This window comes from Lemur catta, chromosome 11, assembly GCF_020740605.2.
Source record: "Lemur catta isolate mLemCat1 chromosome 11, mLemCat1.pri, whole genome shotgun sequence".
In the NCBI taxonomy this organism is placed as follows: domain Eukaryota; kingdom Metazoa; phylum Chordata; class Mammalia; order Primates; family Lemuridae; genus Lemur; species Lemur catta.
The window spans coordinates 71280422-71298397 of record NC_059138.1 but is presented as its reverse complement, the minus strand read 5'-3'; the positions used below and the strand labels follow the sequence as shown (position 1 = coordinate 71298397).

At 48.3% G+C, this 17976-nt stretch overlaps 1 protein-coding gene across 3 annotated transcripts in view; it reads left to right on the top strand.

The window, feature by feature from the left end:
- GSDME (gasdermin E) overlaps window positions 1-17478 on the top strand; it is a 71829-nt gene extending 54351 nt beyond the window's left edge. For all 3 annotated transcript variants that reach the window (XM_045564352.1, XM_045564350.1, XM_045564351.1), the window contains exons 5-10: window positions 320-440; window positions 6313-6477; window positions 8414-8541; window positions 10274-10457; window positions 13484-13557; window positions 16594-17478. In XM_045564352.1, the coding sequence (XP_045420308.1) occupies window positions 320-440; window positions 6313-6477; window positions 8414-8541; window positions 10274-10457; window positions 13484-13557; window positions 16594-16824 (903 nt within the window). In that variant the 3' untranslated portion in view covers window positions 16825-17478. The remainder of the gene's footprint in view (window positions 1-319; window positions 441-6312; window positions 6478-8413; window positions 8542-10273; window positions 10458-13483; window positions 13558-16593) is intronic.
- The last annotated feature ends 498 nt before the right edge of the window (window positions 17479-17976 follow it).

Sequence of the window (17976 nt, the reverse complement as noted above, 5' to 3'; positions counted from 1 at the left end):
GAAATCCAACTCGGATTGGTTTAAGTGAGCAGGAATTTATTGGCTCACATAGATGAAACATTTGGGGTAACCTGGCTTCAGTCGCTGGATCCAGGACTTGAGGATATTGTGAGCTGCCGTCCCTGGTCTTGGCTCCCCCTCAGATAGGCTGTCTCCGTGTGGTACCTGCAGCTCCAGGCTCTTGCCTGACTCCCCACTCGGGTCTGGGGCATTTTCTCAGCCTCTCTTGAGTGCAGGGCATGGGGCTGGACATGGGGGAGGCACAGAGAAGCCAGGGGGGCCTGAATGCATAGGAGGCAGCGTGTGCTCTTGCCCACAGGTGTCAGCGACGGAAGATGGCAACCTCGTCAAGGACAGCAACGTGGTGCTGGAGATCCCAGCCACCACCACCATCGCCTACCGCGTCATCGAGTTATATGTGAAACTGGATGGCCAGTTCGGTGAGTGCCACCTTCTGAAGGTGCAGAGGGATCCCCCATGTTCCCCAGAGGTGCACACGTGTGGAGGATCCCCTACTGCTTTGGGGACCGTGGCACAGAGGCCAGAGATGCCAGGACAGGTGGGCTGCCCTGGGGAGGTTTTGGTGAGGGATGGTTGGGGGCAGCATCACCTTCTCCCCCAGACCTCAGCGTGGGGCACGGCAGAGGGGTAAGGACCTGTCCCTGCAGGCAGACGGGTGGGCAGCAGCCCTGTGCCCCGACATTCTGTGACATCTCGGGCAAGTCCGTGTGTCTTGCTGAGCTTAGCTTCCCCGTGTCTGGAAGGAGAAAGACATTTCCTCCCGGGGCTGTGGTGAGGACTAAATGAGATGAGGCCTATGACGTGCCTGGCACAGTGGTTCCGCCTTAGCTGTTACTAATATGATCATCATCATTGTTGTCCCACCTTCCCTCATCACAAGTGTGTTCAAAGTGTGGAAATCAGGGTCGTTGGTTGTCATTGTGTGGAGAAAATCAGAGCTCTTGAGCTAGTGTCTGCCCATCCTAGACACCCACCCCTCGAGCCTTGTGTTGAGCCCCAGAAAACTGTGTGACTGCTGCTTGGGGACATGAATGAGGAAACATAACAGAATAAATTGTTCACCTTTTTAGGTGTGATAATGATGTTATGGTTATATTTATAGAAACGAGTCATCTTTTAGAGATTTATACTGAAGCATTCAGGGATGAGTGGGTAGTATGGTGAATGGAGTGAAGACGAGCGGTGCGTGAGCGGGGTGGGGGCTGGGGTGGGGACAGTGGCCGAGAGCAATAGCGGTTGAAGCTGGGCCGCGGGACGTGCAGGTTCACCACGCTACTTACTCTATTGTGCAGCTTGACATTTTCCAGGACGGTTCTATAAAGCATGCCGGCACAGACCAGGCACACACCCGTTGCCGTCTCCTGCCCTTCCCCCACTTGAGGAGGAGGGGCCTCGGGGGACAGCTTGCACGCTTGCCACGCCCACGCGAGTGGCCGTGCTGTTCCGCGACAGCTACAGGGACGCAGAACAGGACGCTAAGTGTCCTCGTGTGACACTCCCAACAAGCCACAGGGTGTTTGAGGATCGTAGGAGAAACAGCAGGGCACAGAATGAAGTCCCAAGCCTCCCCGTCTTATTTGCAGACGAAGCCGCCTGGCGTGTTAGGGAGGGCAAGTGATTTACCCGACGTGACAGAAAGAGAACGGGTGGTTTTAAGAACTTGGTCTGGAGAGGTAGGTCAAGGACCAAGAAGTACCAAGAATACCAGGAATGGTGACCTACAGCCTTTAGGCTCATGGTGCCTAATTTGTGTCATCCTAGGCCTGTGGGTTTTTATTTTATTCTTTCTCTTTGAAAGACTTTTGTCTTCCAAACAAACGGTCATGAAGATGATTAAATTGTCCCTCTGGTTTCTGTTATCAGGATGTGATAAGCAGTGTTACCACACGCACTTATGTGTTCCCGATGCTTATGCCTTCATTGTCCTGTCCAGCCTTATTGGTGGTCACTGTGTCACTCTCCCCCCAGCTTTATTTAGGTATAATTGACAAATAAAAATTGAACATACTCAAGGTGTATGACCTGACGATTTGATAGATACATTGTGGGATGATCATCACCACAGTCAAGCTAATTAACACACCCATCACCTCACCTAGGTCCGATTTGGTGTGCTTGTGTGTGGTGCGAGGATACTTAAGATCTGCGTTCTCAGCAAATATCAAGTATACAGTGGCTCATGCCTGTAATCCCAGCACTTTGGGGAGCTGAGTTAGGATCGCTTGGGGCCGGGAGTTCAAGACCAGCCTGAGCAACATAGTGAGACCCCCATCTTAAAAAAAAATAATTAGCGGAGTGTGGTGGCTCAGGCCTGTAGTCCCAGCTGCTAGGGAGGCTGACACAGGAGGATCGCTTGAGCCCAGGAGTTTGAGGGTGCAGTGAGCTATGACGATGCCACTCTAGCCCGGGCAACAAAGCGGGACACTGTCTCAAAAAAAAAGAAAAAAAATCTCAAGTATACAATACAATATTATTGCTATTAACTATTGCCACTGTGCTGTTTAATACATTAGATCCCTGCATTTCACAACTGAAAGTTTTATCCTCTGACCAACATCTTCCCATTCTCTTTCCACCTCCCTCCCACCCTGGTGGTAAACACTCTTTTCCTCTCTGTTTCTATGGGCTGGACTTGTTTGGATTCTACACATAAATGAGATCATACAGTATCTGCTTTCCGTGTCTGGCTTATTTCACTTAGCATAATGTCCTCCACTTTCATCCACGCTGTCACAAATGGCAGGACTTCTTTTTTTAATGGCCGACTAGTATTCCATTGTGCATGTATACGACATTATCTACTGTCTACTTAGTCATCTGTCAGTGGACACATCATTTCTGTATCTTGGCTATTGTGAGTAACGTTGCTTTTGTAAAGGTCTCTGAAATCTTGGTGCGTACCCAGGAATGCCATGAGCACTCCGAGGACTCTTCAGTGGTGGAGTCCCTGGCCTGGGCTGCCACTCTAGGCCGTGGTTCCCCATGTGAGCTCCTTCCTCCCACGGGTGAGGTGACCGGACCCTGCCCTGCATGCAGCCGTGTTGGGGTGGTCTGGTGCTTCCATGGAGCCCTCACTCTTTTTTCTCAGATGCGGGTTGAAAGACACACAGCCTGGTCTGGCAGGCTCTCCTGTTTGCATTTCAACTTCAAGCCTTTTATCTTTGTTTGCTTCTGCCCTCTTCGAAAATAAACTCCTCTTTGTGCTGCAGAGCAGAGGTACCCTAGGGACATCTTGACCATTGCTTTTGCTCATTGCCCCCAGCCTGGCCTGGGGGACAGCTCTGTGGCCTGATTCCACTGCCCAGGCAAAGCCTTTGCAGCTTGTTGGTTGCTCCACTGGGTGACCCACTGCCTGACTCTAAACCAGTTCTGCTTTGCTTTGCTTTTTTTTGCTCCTCTGTTTTCAGTCGCCCTTGCCGCAGAATGTTCTGATAGGGCTTCATAAACATAAAGCTGCAGGGGCTGGAAGGGTCCTTAAGAGGCTGCCTGCTCTCTCCTCCCGCCTCCCAGGTGGGATTGCATTTGACAGGGACTCAGGTTGTCCTCTGAAACACCAGGACGAGGCAGACTCCCTCCACGTCGCTGTCAGCATGCTCCAGCCATGCTACCTGTAGTGTGACCCCTTCCTTCACCAATAGCACCCCTCTCTGGAGACACTTATGGCCAAGCAGAAACATCCTCTTGTGACCTTGAACTTTAGCCTTGCACTTTTGTACAACTTGGCATTTGCTAGTGTCCTTTCAGGACACTGTACCTGAATCTGTGCCCTTCTCCCCAGGCCCACTGCCCCGTCACCATCTCCCCTCCGGTGTCCCTTAGAGTTGGGGTCTCGTATGTCGGCCAGGTTGGCCTTGAACTCCTGGACTCAAGCCATCCTCCTGCCTCATCCTCCCTTGTAGCTGGGACCACAGGGTCACGCCACCATGCTTGGCTTCGCCACACACCCTTAACTGGCTCTTTTACTTCTCTGAATCTTTACCGTCTGTTCCATCCTAGCAGTGCAGCGAATGTGCTTATTTTAAAATAAAAACTGGATCATTTTCACTTAATTGCTCAACTACCCTTTTGTGGCTCCCTTTGTCCCAAGGACAAAGTTTGTGCCTCAAGGGCATTGTGGACCCACCCCTGTGTGTCTCCGCCCTCCCTCTCTGACCCAGGGATCTCGCCAAACTCTCTGGACGTGCCTCACTCTCACCCCTGTTCCCGCTGCTGCTCTCTCCAGAGCACGCTCCCTGCCTCTTTGCCTGGGTCCTGCTGAACCGTCGGGAGGCGGCTTCCTCCAAGGAGTCTTTTCTGGTTCTCTTTCTCTGTGATGGGGTTCAGGCCACGTGACCCCAAAATATTTTAAAGTGAAGGAATTTGAAAAAACTATAGAAGCAGAAAAGTCACTGTGACCTTCTTCCCTCAAGAGGTCACAGAGCCTCGTGTGAAAGGTGCCCTCCCTATGGGGGGGGGGAGCAGCCTTATCTGGAAGACACAGGTCGCGGAGAAGAACCTGCACAAACAGGCCTCGCTGAGTCCCCCGGGTTGGTCACCATGCAATCGCATCCTTTGGCCTGTCATATTTCTCCACTACCGTCCATCAAACCTAGCATACGATACACAGGTTTAACTGTTTCTTCAGGTCTTCTTCCCTTATGAAGGCTGCTATGTCGCGTAAAACTGGTATTAAGTAACTTTGTGTGCTTTCCTCTTGGTAATCTGCCTTTTGTTTTGAGGGCCTCAGCCGTGAACTGGGATGGGCGGAAGGAGAGCTATTTTCCTCCCCTGCCCACTCTCACCACACTTATCGTCCAGGCCTGGTTGCGTCCCTCTGTGTGTGCGGCTGCCAGCACAGGGGCTGGCGTGGAGCAGGGGTCCCCGAGTGTGTTTGCCGGTTGGCAGGGATGGATAAATGAAAGCGGACGAGGAAATTGGCAGTGGCTGTGGGGGGCTGTGTGTGGGTAAAGGGAAGAGCGTTGGGGCCATGGACTCCTAAAATGCCAGTTGGCTCCGTGTTATTCTGGGGGCCTGACAGGGCTTCTGGCAGGATCTGAGGCTGTGCGAATGGTAGTGGCCCCATCCCCAGGGAGCACAGTCGCGGCCTGGGTGCAGGTTTGCATTTGGCCGCTGCAGGGGGTAAGTGCAGAGGGCGGGCAGGAGCTGGGGCCCTGGGTGTCCCGTGAGCAGGGGTCAGCTGAGTAAACCAGGGATTGTTTCGGTTGCCTTTCCACAGACATTCTATCTTTACGAGCATCGTTAGTGCCCGCAAGCAAATGAAAATACGTGCTAATACCCGTGCCCGCCACGTTTCATGCAAGTCCAGGCTCAGCCGTATTTTTATTCTGTAGCTGCCGATTATTAAATAGAAGCGGCGAGAGAACCCTAATTCTTGAGTTCACTTTACTGTTCCTGCTTAGCAAGGATATAACAGCTGCTACGTTTCTACCCACAACTTAGATATCTTAGCTGGGTTCTCAAATATGGAAGTGTTTGAGGAAACGTTTATTTTTGTTTAACAACTTTTTATTATGGAAATTTTCACACGTGCAGCAGTGGAGATGACGACATAGTGAACCCCCATGTGCCCAACATCCAGCTTCAGTGACCAGGGCAATTCATGTGTCATCCCGCACTCCACCTCCTTCCTCTCACACTGGGGTATTTTGAAGCAAATCCTAGGTATTATATTGTTTCACCTGTAAATATTTCAATACCTTTAAATGATAAGTCTTTTTAGAGACTAGTTTTGCCTCCATATAAATAGATCTGTATGGGATATATTCTTTTGCCTGGCTTTTTTCACTCAACATAATGTTTGTGAGATTCATTCATACAATTGCAGAAATCAGTTCATTTTTTTATTGCTGTGTATTGTATTAATAAAAGTTAAGACTCCTTAAAAACATAACCATATACCATAACTACTTGTGCACTCAAATATAGTAACAATAATTCTTTAATATTATCCCTGTTCAAATTTTCACAGTTTTTTAATACATGGCAGGTTTCATTTATTTGTTTAGAGTTGGTTTGTTCAAATCGGGATAAGAAAATATATCCAGTGTTTTAAAGATTGCATCCTGCCTGTTCAGAGTACCCAGTAGAGAGCTTTATGTTAAGAACAACCATTCCTTCTGTATTTGTAGGAAGTAGCAGGGTTTTTGGTCAAGCAGCATAATGTGTGTAGGAATCGGGTTTATGGGGAAGAGGGTGGCAGTGTCTCCTGCCCCACCCCTCCCCCGAGTTAGGATGTGTCAGCAAGGCCAGGCTGACCCTGTGCCTGGCTTGTCCTTTTCTCTTGCACTACAGAATTCTGCCTCCTCCGAGGGAAACACGGTGGCTTTGAGCGCGAGAGGAGAGTTGGGTCTGTCTACCTGGATCCCCCGGTCTTTCGAGAGTTTGCAGCCGTGGACGTGCCAGATGCTGGGCATGGGACGTCTTCCCAGGATGGGCCGTTAAGTGCTTTAAAACAAGGTATTGGCAGCAGGGCGAGGCGTGGGCAGTTGAGGGCCAGTTGAGCCCTGTGTCCCAAGAGGTGAATGTGGCTTTCAGGATCAGTGACCCCTCAAAGACTCACAGAAAACATTTGACAAGAGAGAGGGTGGTGCTGCCGAGTCCTGGTCTGCTCGGCAGGACTGACTGTGGTTGGGGCATAGGGAGCCCGGGGTCTTGGGTGCCATGTTCTGAGGAAGGGTGGGGAGAAAGACCCTCTGTGGAACAGAGCTGGGAGGCCAAGGAGGGAAGCTGTCAGGGTCCCGGTGTTTTTCTTTCCTCATAACCATGGCAGCCCTGCTGGCTACTGAGAATAGCTAGTCACAGCAAGGATGGAGAACCCAAGTTTTGCTTCTGTTTCATTATATCCCAGGCTTCATTGCCAAGACAAGTGACGCTTTGTCAGCCTTGCAGAATGCTGTCGTGGGGGCTCTTTATCCACATGGCATGGGCTGGGCGGTGCCAAGGAAGAAGAGGGGCAATTCCGTTTGCTCCTCACAGCCTATTGTGTTTTAAAAAGATGGCTGCTTGTTGGTGGGATGCCGGGCTGCAGTGTATAGGAGGAGGAGGAGGAGATGGACAAGGAAGAGGAGAAACAAATATTTAGGGTGAGAGCTTAGTAAGAAAGAGCTGGGGACAGCCCAGAGTATGCTCTGGCTTGGAGGGTGACAAGAGAGACTCCCCATGGAGCTTTGAATCCCAAACCAGAGGATGCTTTTGCTTCTGTAGCAAAGTGTCAGTGTTGGAAGCAATGACAACGAAGGCTCAATCTTAAGGCTTTCCCCTCCTGCCTCCCTTGAGACGGATAATCGGGTGTGATTTTCGGCTGCCACGTAAAGGATGAGGTTGTGGGTTAGCACCACAGCACGGCGGCCCTGCAGCCTCGAGCGGCACCGCAGGGACGTGGAAGGGCAGTGAGTGCTGCAGCTCTTCTCACAGCCCTTCTCGCAGGCCTGCCCTTCCAGTCGGCCGTTCCCATCAGGTGGGGAGCCAGGTGTGCCGGGAAGGAAGAGGGGCAGGGGCTTGGTTTTTGTGCCCCTGGAGCCTAGACCAACCAGCACAGCTCTTCTCTTCAGGCTGGGTTGGCAAAGGGAGTTTTTGAATATGTTGGTTACTGATGTTACGTGTTCCTCTCTATGGGGCTTTCTACAACTGTTTGCTGGAATTTTCCATCAACACAGGTGGTGCACGTATGTATTAGTGTGCATCCCTGCAGATGAAAGGATGAAAGCATTGCTTTCTCAAATCTTTAATTTATGAGAAGCTTTTGACTATTAAACAAAAAAAGAAAAAAGATTACAAGGGGAGGGCTCCTAAGCCTCCTACAGAAGACATGAGTGACAGACGCAGCATAATGGGCCTCAGTGCTCAGCTTGAGGACTCGTGCAGAAGGGAAGGGAGGGGAAAAGTGGAAGAGCTGTGTTTGCCGTGAAAAGGGTGCCAGCTCCTTTGAAAAAATGTGCATTAAAGGGTACAAAATCTGCAATGCATTATAAGAAAGGATGTGAAAAATAACGTATTTTGGAATTTGTATGGCTCTAAAGCATTGTAAAAGTACTGACTTATGTTTAGTAATTCAGCCTTATAATTTACAGAAATCATGCTAGAGAGGAATCTAAATGACTTTTTCAGAAAATGACTGATTGGGCTTAATTAATGTTTAGAGAGTCATCAGAGGAGAGTGAAGCCTGAAATACAAAACCCGGTTTTCCTCTTTCTCTCTCTCTTGTCCCTCCCTCTCTTGCTTCCGGTAGTGGTTTGGTTATTGAAAAATATGCAGGGTGGTTGACTTGACGTCGCGTTCCATGACTGACTCTGCAGCTGGAAATATCTATGAAAGAACTGACGGTTAGCTATAAAAAGCAGGAGTCGCTGTCCCATGTCATGGGACGAGACTGGGTATGCTGTGTTTTCACAGCCACCCTGCTCTTGGAGAGGAATTTCCGTCCCTTTGTGGAGCTGCCAGAGTCACAACAGACAGCTGTGAGCAGCGTCCTCCAGGCGGTCCTGTTTGATGAGGAATTACTCGTGGTCCTGGAACAAGTGGTAAGAACAGACCCGTCTTAAGGTGGTGTTTGCGCCTGGACTTTCTGGAAACTTCCACAGGCTAGACCTTTTGGGCTTTGAGCCAGAATAGAATTGTGTTAAAGATTTCTCCACCTCTTTTTAACCCCAAACCTTGTCTCTTTTCTTTCTTTCTCTCAGGTCCTTAGTTTTCTAAACTGCAGATAGCAAGCTGCTGTGAGGAAGAGAGGGACTTACTAGTTTCCTAGGGCAGCCTCAACAAATTAACTTGGGGGCTTAAAGCAACAGAAATTTATTCTCTGACAGTTCTGGAGGCCAGCAGTCTGCAGTCAAGGTGTGGGCAGGGCCATGCTGCCTCCAGAGGACCTAGGGCAAGTCCTGCCCTGCTGCCTCCAACTTCTGGTGGCTCCTGGCATTCCCTTGGCTTGCAGCAGTGTCACTCCAGTCTGCTGACTTCAGGTGGTCTTCCCTTTACTGTCCCTTAGAAGGACACTGCCATTGGATTGGGGTCCACCCCAATCTAGGATGATCTCACTTCTAGATCCTTATTTTACTTACATCTGCAAAGACTAAGGTCACATTCTGAGCTTCCAAGTGGAGATATATTTTGGGGGCCCCTCTTCATCCCACCCTAAGGGGGCTGTGTGGTAGAGTCCAACAAGTCAACCTGTTCCATTTAGACCAGAGAGATAAATAGGCCTTTGTATTCTTCTGTTTTACAGGAGAAAGATTTCCTGGGGAGGCCAAGTTCCTTAACTCTTAGTTGTGCAGATGGTGAGGGACACAGCACCTGTCTGACCCTCCATCCTCCCAGATTCCATGTTCTTCACTGAAGAAGGCTGAGGCTTTATAAACCTGATTTTTTACTATAGTTTTGTTTTTTCTTTTTTTTCTGTTGTGAAGGGAGTTTAAATAACTGCTTTAATGTTTTATGGTTCCCAGGGAAGCATTCACATTATTTTTCCCTCTAAAAATTAGATTGTGCCCAAAGAGCTTAGTTACCAGTGACGGAAGCTGCATGGCTGAGACAGTCCCAACAGTCCAGGACACCTTTGCGTTCTGGAGGATGCAGAGCTCAGCCCCAGGGAGAACACAAATGTTTCAAAAAGCTCATTGATTTTACTTCCTAAAATAACTCCTTCCAAGAGGAAAATGTCAGGCCAGCACCCTGTGGAGAGAGCCTCAGTGCCGAGTTGGACGCTGGGGAAGCCAGCTGTTGGGCGGGGTGGGGGCAGGCTTTCATGTGAGTGGCCGTGGACCCAGAGGCTACGGTGGAGCGGAACTGGCTTGCCCAGCAGGGGCCCCCACCCCACCCCCGGCAGGCCCTGTGGGGACGGATGAGACTGCCCGGAACTAGCTGGGAGCTGGAGAGCCAAGCTTAGAGCTTGAGAACCACCATGGGATGATGCTTTTATATTCCTTTCCTCAGTTCTGTGTGTAACCACTTGGTTCTGGTCTGTGGTACGTGGCAGACCCTGCCCTGGTCTGGAAGGTTCTATCTACCAGTTCCCGCATGCCTCCTCTGCTCTCTGTGAAAGCGCAGTACTTGGGCAAAGCTCAGCTTACTGTCTCCTTAGGAGGAAATGTAACCCTGTGGATTAGTAATTTCAAAACACAGGAAAGAGCTGGTGTCTTTCTTTACTTGGGAGGAGGTGAGAGGCCGGGCGGGTGTGCGTGCTGTGGGGCAGAGGCCCTGGGTTGCACTGGTGGGTCTCTAACTCCACGACTGTCTCTTTTCTCCCCTGCCCGGCAGTGTGAGGACATGGTCAATGGTCTCCCACCCCCACTGGCGGTGCTGGCGGAGCTGAAGCCCCCGCAGCAGCAGGACCTCGTGACCTTCCTGCGCCTGGTGGGGTGCAGTGTGCAGGGGCTCGAGGACCCAGTCAACAATCAGAGGCTCTTTGCAACGGCCTACTTCCTGGTCAGTGCTCTAGCAGGTATGGAAAAAAAGAAATGAAATGGCTGCTGTCACTTTGAAATTGTTTTGCCTAGCATATGTTCTTCTGGGTACAAAGAAGTGATAACTCTGGGAGATTTGGTACCTATGGGTCCCTCCCTCCCAGCACAGGGAGGATAAGAGGTGGAAGGCTGGAAAACCATAGACTTGAGCGTGAAGGAGGCCTTTCCATTGCCGTGAGCCTTCCCTGCTCTCTCCTACCCGCCCCTGTGCAGGGAGGGCCACCTATGGGCACACCCTGCCAGCAAAGCACAGCATCTCCCAAAATACAGCCTGCGAGTCACACATGAGCCCTGGCAGAACCGAGTGGCAGTGGCTTTCGTTTGGCAGCTGTTCTCCCCCAGGGTTTTGGTCCTTCTGATCCTCCTGTTCGTCTTGGCACACTGGTCATTCCCCACCCGTGTGCAGCGCCGTTGCCGTCTGGGGCGAGGAGGCTGGGAGGCCGAACTGTGGCTGGGCCCGGCAGCTCCATAGCTTCCTACACGGGTCCTGAAATGGCCTCCCAGGGGAGTGGCCGTCCAGTTACGGAGCAACTCCCCACCACCTCCCCACCATTCCTAGAACTCACCATGCCGTAGGGCCCATGGATCAGGACGTGGTCATCCTTCGTGAGGAAGCTGAGCTTTCTGTTCCCAGCCTCCTAGTCTCCACGACTCCCCTCCAAGGTGACATCGTAAGGGCACTGGGTTTCTGACACATTTAGGGTTCCTCCCCAGCACCACACAGAAACAGAGGCCCAGTAATCCTCAATTTTTAAGGAATTAATCAGAGGGAATGCCTCTCCCAACTCCATGTGCGGATGAGTGTATGCTTGGCGTCTTGTTCTGAGTTATGGATAAAAATTTTGACTGGCTACCTGGGATGGGACGTAAGAGTCCTGTGGAACTCCACTAGAGACTTTCTCCCGATGTTAACATGAGGGTATTAGTGACAGTCTTTGAGTACAGCCATTCTGTCAGGCTAATCCACAGGCCACGGTTCTCCAGCTTGTGAGAGGCCTTTTCTTCACATCCCCCATTACTTATTGCAGCCTTTTTATCAATAGGCTGGACAGTGATGTCCAACACGTAGCACAGGGCCAGCACTGCGGGTGACCACAGTCCCCTCCTCCTTGGGCCTAAACACAGCTTCAAATTCTCTGCAACCCTGCACACAGGTAGCTGCTTAGAGGTGACATATAATATGAGACTGACTTGCTGTTTCTGAGCTGGAAGCTCAGAGGTAGTGAAATCTTTTGGTGCAGCTGTCGTCTCTAAATTTCTAAACCAGTGTTGCTCTTCGTTGACATGTCAGTGACAGCAGAGGCTGGGCTGGTGTCAAGCTCGTCCACTCCTGCTCTTGTTAATCCTCGGCCCTTCTGAGTTGACTTTTTCCTCCTAGGTAGTATAGTCTTTCTTCCTTAGAATCTGAGGAAAGTGCCAGAATAGAATATGGGCTCTTCTTAGCTCCTCACTGCAGTCTTTGGCTTTATGGTGCTTTTAGCTGTTTTCAGCACTTCAGTGCCACATATGGCATGTCTCCTGGAAAGCTTCCTCCACCACCTTGTAACCTTACATGAGTCACAAGCTCCGAACACCTTGGACCTCATTTATAAAATGGAATTGGTACAGGGAAGAGCAATCAAAATAATTCATTTCAGTTGAAGAAACATTTAACAAGCTTATACTGTTTTAGGCACTGCTGGGTACTGAGGGAGGAGAAAACACCAAGTCCTGGCCCTCCAGGATATCAGAGCCCGGTAGTAACATGAGTTGGAAGCTCTGTGATTGGTGGTGCTGTCCTTTCAGTCCTGCCCCTGGAACCTAGGACCATGCTCAGAATAGCGAGTGGCTAAATGAGCAATATGGAACTAAAGTAGTGCTGAGAATAAGGGATGAGGATGTTGATTCCATGGACAGGGGGGATGGCATGTGTCAGTGGCTCAGCTGGCTACGTAGGCCAGATGTGCTTTCTGTCTTTGTCTTCTGGGTTTGGGGTAAGGGCCTATTTGAGAATTTGTTGAAAGCTGTGGACCTTCTCTGTAGGCAAATGCACACACAACATTTGAATGCAATATTGGGAGATCATCTCCCCAGGGACTGCCCCACCCCGTGGTTGCCTTCACCTTCTCTTGGGAATCGGCCATGTCCTGTTGCGCTCAGGGTCACCACCTCAGCGCGTTGCCTTTTGTAAGTAAGGCTGCTAATGCGTGGAGGCCAAGGACTCAGCTCATGCATAGCCCCTCGGCTAAATGATCCAGCAGGTGACTCTTTTTCCTTTTTTCCTTTTCAGCTCAGAGGTTGTATTACCCCCACCCCACCCAGGGATTTGGGGTTCTTTTAGGAACTGTTGTCTACCCTGGGAGGTGTTTAATATCCATTTTGAATAATGCTGACCTGGATTTCCCATCCCTGGGGGTTGGCAAGGCCTTTCTGGGGCAGCCCCAGCCTTGCACAGTGCTGCCCCCAGCCTTCTGCTGTGGGTGCTTCTGGCCTCAGAAGTTCTGTGGTGCCACCCCGATCAGGCCACACTGCATTTTTTCCCCCAAAGTGATTGGTGACATGGGTAGAGCCCATTATAGTTTATGCAGTGCTCTGACATATGCAAAAATAAAAATATAAGGAGGAAACCAAGGCTCAGAGAGGGATACTCAAAGGCACATCCCAAATATGCAGAGGGGCTCATAACATAGCTCTTCTGTCACCGGATTGCAGGGTCTTTCTATACTTTTCCATGCTGATTCCCTTTCCCCAGAGTCTGTGCGGTTCTTCCTGATGGGGTAAATTTAACATCAAGGAACATTCTCTGGTAAAACACAGAGCTGGTGACCAGGTTCCTACGTCTGTTTTCCAAAAGGTCTTTGCTGCCCGTTTAGCACCATTCATTGACTTACTCAACAATTGCTGAGCACCTCCTCTGCATGGCTGGTGGGAAGGTACTAAAATATCAATTAGATACCATCCAGGGGCTGGCTCTGGTCCCGTGGACTTTATTTAGGATAGTGACTGTGGTTTTTGTCTCCTGCAGAAATGCCAGATAACGCAGCAGTTCTGCTGGGTACTTGCTGCAAACTCCAGATTGTTCCTGCGCTGTGCCACTTGGTAAGAAACCTCCCAGATGGGAGCTTGGGATGGACAGGAATGGGGAAATGAGGAGGGGTACACACCTAACAGCTGATAAGACAACTCTAGTCTTTCTGATCCACAACAGCTCTTCAAGATAGGTACACCGGAATTGTTAGTAACCCCCCTTCCATATACACTACACACGCAACCCCCACGGGAAGACCGAGGCCCAGAGGGAAAGGTTTTGTTCAGAGAACTTGTTAGTAGGGCCAGGACTCCAACTTTGTGTACCCCTAATCTTATGCTTTTCCCATCGTTTGGAGAGAATTTTGGCCAGGGCTTGGTGCTACATTGCACCATATTATTGACAATGGCAGTTCTGTGCTCAGACTAGTTTGCTTCAGCTCTGCATCAGATTCACCAGGAAGGTATTCAGGACTGATTTGTTTCAGGGAGATACAGCTTCTTTCATCCTCTTTTAGGACTATCATTAGCTTGGTGCCCTCGGGAAATGTCATTATAAGAGCAAGCACTGAGTTGAACCCCAGAGAGTCAAGGTTAAGCTTTTTCTTTTTAAATTACAAATTGGGCCATTAGCAGAAGGAACCACCACTAGACTGCCCTGAAACCACCCTGATGGGCAGCTAGTCTAATGTAGCTTTTGCAGGTGTTGGTCAGCCTGGGGCAGAGGAGCACAGCATGCACGGTCTTATTATTTTAAGGTCTAATTACTAAGGGTCAAGGCCAGTCTGCTGTGTTGGCCCAAAGGGTCATATCCTGGAGCTCTGCTCTCAGATTTGGGAAGCAGGTATTGGGGTAGACTGCCTAGATAAGACATTAGTTATACATCTACTCTGGGAACACTGAGCAAGTAGTTGATGCCTTTGTCTTTGCATAGCAGACATCAGAAGACTATGCAGCATGGCATCATTCCAAGGAGCAGTTTAGATGTAATTCACAAAGGAAAGCAGATTCTACAGTCCCAGAGGAACTTGTGTCCTTGGACATTGACTGCAAAAACTGAACTACTTGAAAATGTGCCAACATATGAGTCCTGGGCCAGCTGGGGGTAAAGCTTGTGGCATAGTTTGGTCATGAAAACAATATGCTTCATTATTCTAATTGTATGCAATGATGAGCAAAATAACAGCTCTGCTTTCAGAGCCAGCTCCTTTTGCAGCAACTGAGTGCTCAGCAGTTACCAAGTTAGCCCTTCCCAAGTATTTACAGACTCATCAACTGCATTCAGGAAGTACATAAAAGAGAAAAATCCTCCTGCTAACAGACTTACACTTAGTGTCATCTTCCATGAAGATCAGCTGTAGGATCTTATCTTTGGTTGTCCCTAAGTTCTGCTCTGTTGGTATTCTTAAGAGTAGCCACTAGAACATGCATCCAGAATGGACGGTATGCTGCTTTTGCACAGAGCCCCACCCACAGTCATTTGTTTGCCTTTTGGCAGCTACTCAACATAGACAAAGAACTCCTTTTTCTTATCTTCCTAGGTGTCTTCATATAATCTTCCCTTAGATTTGCAACAGCTCTTTTTAAGACATTAAGGCTCCTGCCGCCTGAAGAAATTTGAGCATCTTTTGTTTCTTAAAGGGATTTACTTTTAGAACAGGACACAAAATCTATCTGTACCCCTATCTTGTCTTGTGCCCAGAATGACTTTGAGGCTTTCCGAAGTTTCTTTGGGAGAACAGGGTCAGAGATTCTAACACATTTGCCAAGAAGTGGTAAAAGAGTTAGAATCATCAATAGAGGATATTAACTGAACAACCCTTTGGGTTGCTGTTATCCTTTGTGTATGGGCAAAGGGGTTGGCAGATGTTTAGAGAAGGAAGCTGGATACTGCTCAGGCCTATCCACTGTGCTCTGAGGATGCGGAACCTGCTGTGCTATTGGCAGTTTCCAGCCTGCCCCAGTGGAGCTCATTCTTAAATCACTGAGATGTGGTGTTTGTGCTTAACGAGCAGGCCTAATCCACTCTCTAAAGCACAATCAATAGTTTGCAGTCTGAGCCAAATGGTAACATTAAGCCCGTGGTTACTGCACAAGCTGCGTGTTACTTTCAGTAATGTCACCATCGCTCTGAACATTTCTGGAATTCTTTTGGATTCACTTCAGATTCAGTTAAAATTCACAATACTTTAGCTTGCTTCATTTTTTATTTAAAATTTTACTCTCTAATTCAATCTTGAATGCCTGTTTAAAAATTAAATCTATTGGCAAATTTGTAAATTGCTGAAGATCTTTTTTTTTTTTTTTTAAAGTACTACCAGCACGGATCAAGACCCTAAAAGCAAATCAAACATTTGAAATGTTTTGAATAGTTGGTATTAGAGCAGTATCCAAAGTGACCTCTGTGAAGAACAAATGTTCCTTCAATACGTTGAGCACCTGTGTTCTAGGCAGAGCTCACATGCCCAGCTTAAGGTTTAGTAAAGGATCAAGTATCAAGCAGATATTTCAGATATAGTAAGTTGATGGGGACAATATAATGGAGTAATGTAAAAGTGGCCGGGATGCAGGGTGGGAGAGGGGATTAGGAAAGGCCTTCTCATGTGGCATTTCAGCTGACATCTGAGTTTATGAGACAGGAAGGTCTATATGGAAATCTTGACTAAGTATTCTAGGTAGAAGGAATAGCAAGGGCAAAGGTTCTTGAGGCAAGAAGCATAATTAAACTATGGTACACCTACCTTTGAGGGATTCATGCAAATATATAATATATTCCAATATTGTCATTAAAATACAGACATATGTGTATGAGAAAAGTGCATTCTGACCTTTTGAATCTACTGGAGTTAACGGGTCCAGTGGAAAGTAGAGTTCAGAGAGTGGGATTCAGATAGAAGACTCTAGGCAAACTGGATAAAATCAGGCCCCAGGTCCTGGCCTGAAATCACATATATCTTGCTATATCTTAAAGGTTTTCCTGCTCCATTTGGGGAATTTAAAAGGCAACAACTTAGTTTTTTCTAGAATTACCTACAAGTGCACTACTGTCTAACAGTGTGGATTTTCTGTAACATTTTAAGGTTAATTTGTTTAAATGTATCATTTCAGCTTCAGGCTCTGTCTGATGATGGAGTATCTGATCTTGAAGATCCAACCTTGGCTCCGCTGAAAGATACAGAAAGGTTTGGGATTGTGCAGCGCTTGTTTGCCCTAGCGGACATTAGCCTGGAGAGACTGCAGTCATCTGTGAAAGCCGTCATCCCGAAGGACCCTAATGTTTTCCCACTAATTCTTTACATAACCCTGAAGGGGCTCTGTGCTCTAGGCAGAGGACATTAGTAATGTCACATGTGAATTAGAAGTACATGTTTTTGGCCAAGACCGAGTATTTTTCAGAATTGTTAAGATACGATTTTGGGGTTTAGGTCAGATGTGCATTAAAAATTGATCAATGAAATGAATTGACAAAACAGTTAAGCAGTCACTTTCTGCAGTATGAATGACCTCACTTTAAAAAGCTGCTTTGTCGTCACAGGCCCCTCCTGTGCTGGTGACCCAAGTCAGCTTCCAACACCTAAATAGCTGAGGGTTGAGAGTTTGCAGTGAATGTTCAGATCTGTTTTTCTGCAGAATAATGGGTCCATCTAAATTGGGAATGCTCTGGGAAGGCAATTTCTCTTCACAGAAGAGGTTATGTTTTGGATACACTGTATGTTATCTGCTTGAAAATGAACTAATAAATGCCACTAGTGTGTGTGTGTGTATATATATATTCTTCTGAACAAATTATACTAAAAAATCTAATAGCAACACCCCTGCTTGGGGGTCTACCTTATATGTGGGGTAAAAAGGATATGAAGTCGTACACTGTGGCAGCAACTATACAAAATTAAGCATCTTATATACAAACTAGAAAGGAACATGCAAAAGTGAAAGTAATTATGCTAAAATGGTAGCACTGTGCCTTATCTGGTTTTCTGAAATAAAATAACTATGAAGAAAAACTGCAATATGAATCTATTTGTGTAAAAAGTAGACATATATACATATTGAAATGCATGGAAAAATCTCATTTGAAGAGGAGTTCACTGTGGCTCCTTTGGGTGTAGAGGGACTAGAGGTTGGGACAAGAGGCAGAAGGAGATTTTTTTCACCCTTCTTTTTTTGGAGACGGAGTCTTGCTCTTTTTGCCCTGGCTAGAGTGCCGTGGTGTCAGCCTAGCTCACAGCAACCTCACACTCCTGGGCTCAAGTGATTCTCCTGCCTCAGCCTCCCAAGTAGCTGGGACTATGGGCATGTGCCACCACATCTGGCTAACTTTTCTATTTTTTGTAGAGACGGAGTCTTGCTTTTAGGCTGGTTTCAAACTGCTGGCCTCAAGTAATCCTCCTGCCTCAGCCTCCCCAGAGTGCTAGGATTACAGGCATGATTTTTCACCCTTCTATTCCTATTAGAATTTTGTATGTATTGTCCTCCCTGGCAGCTTTGCCC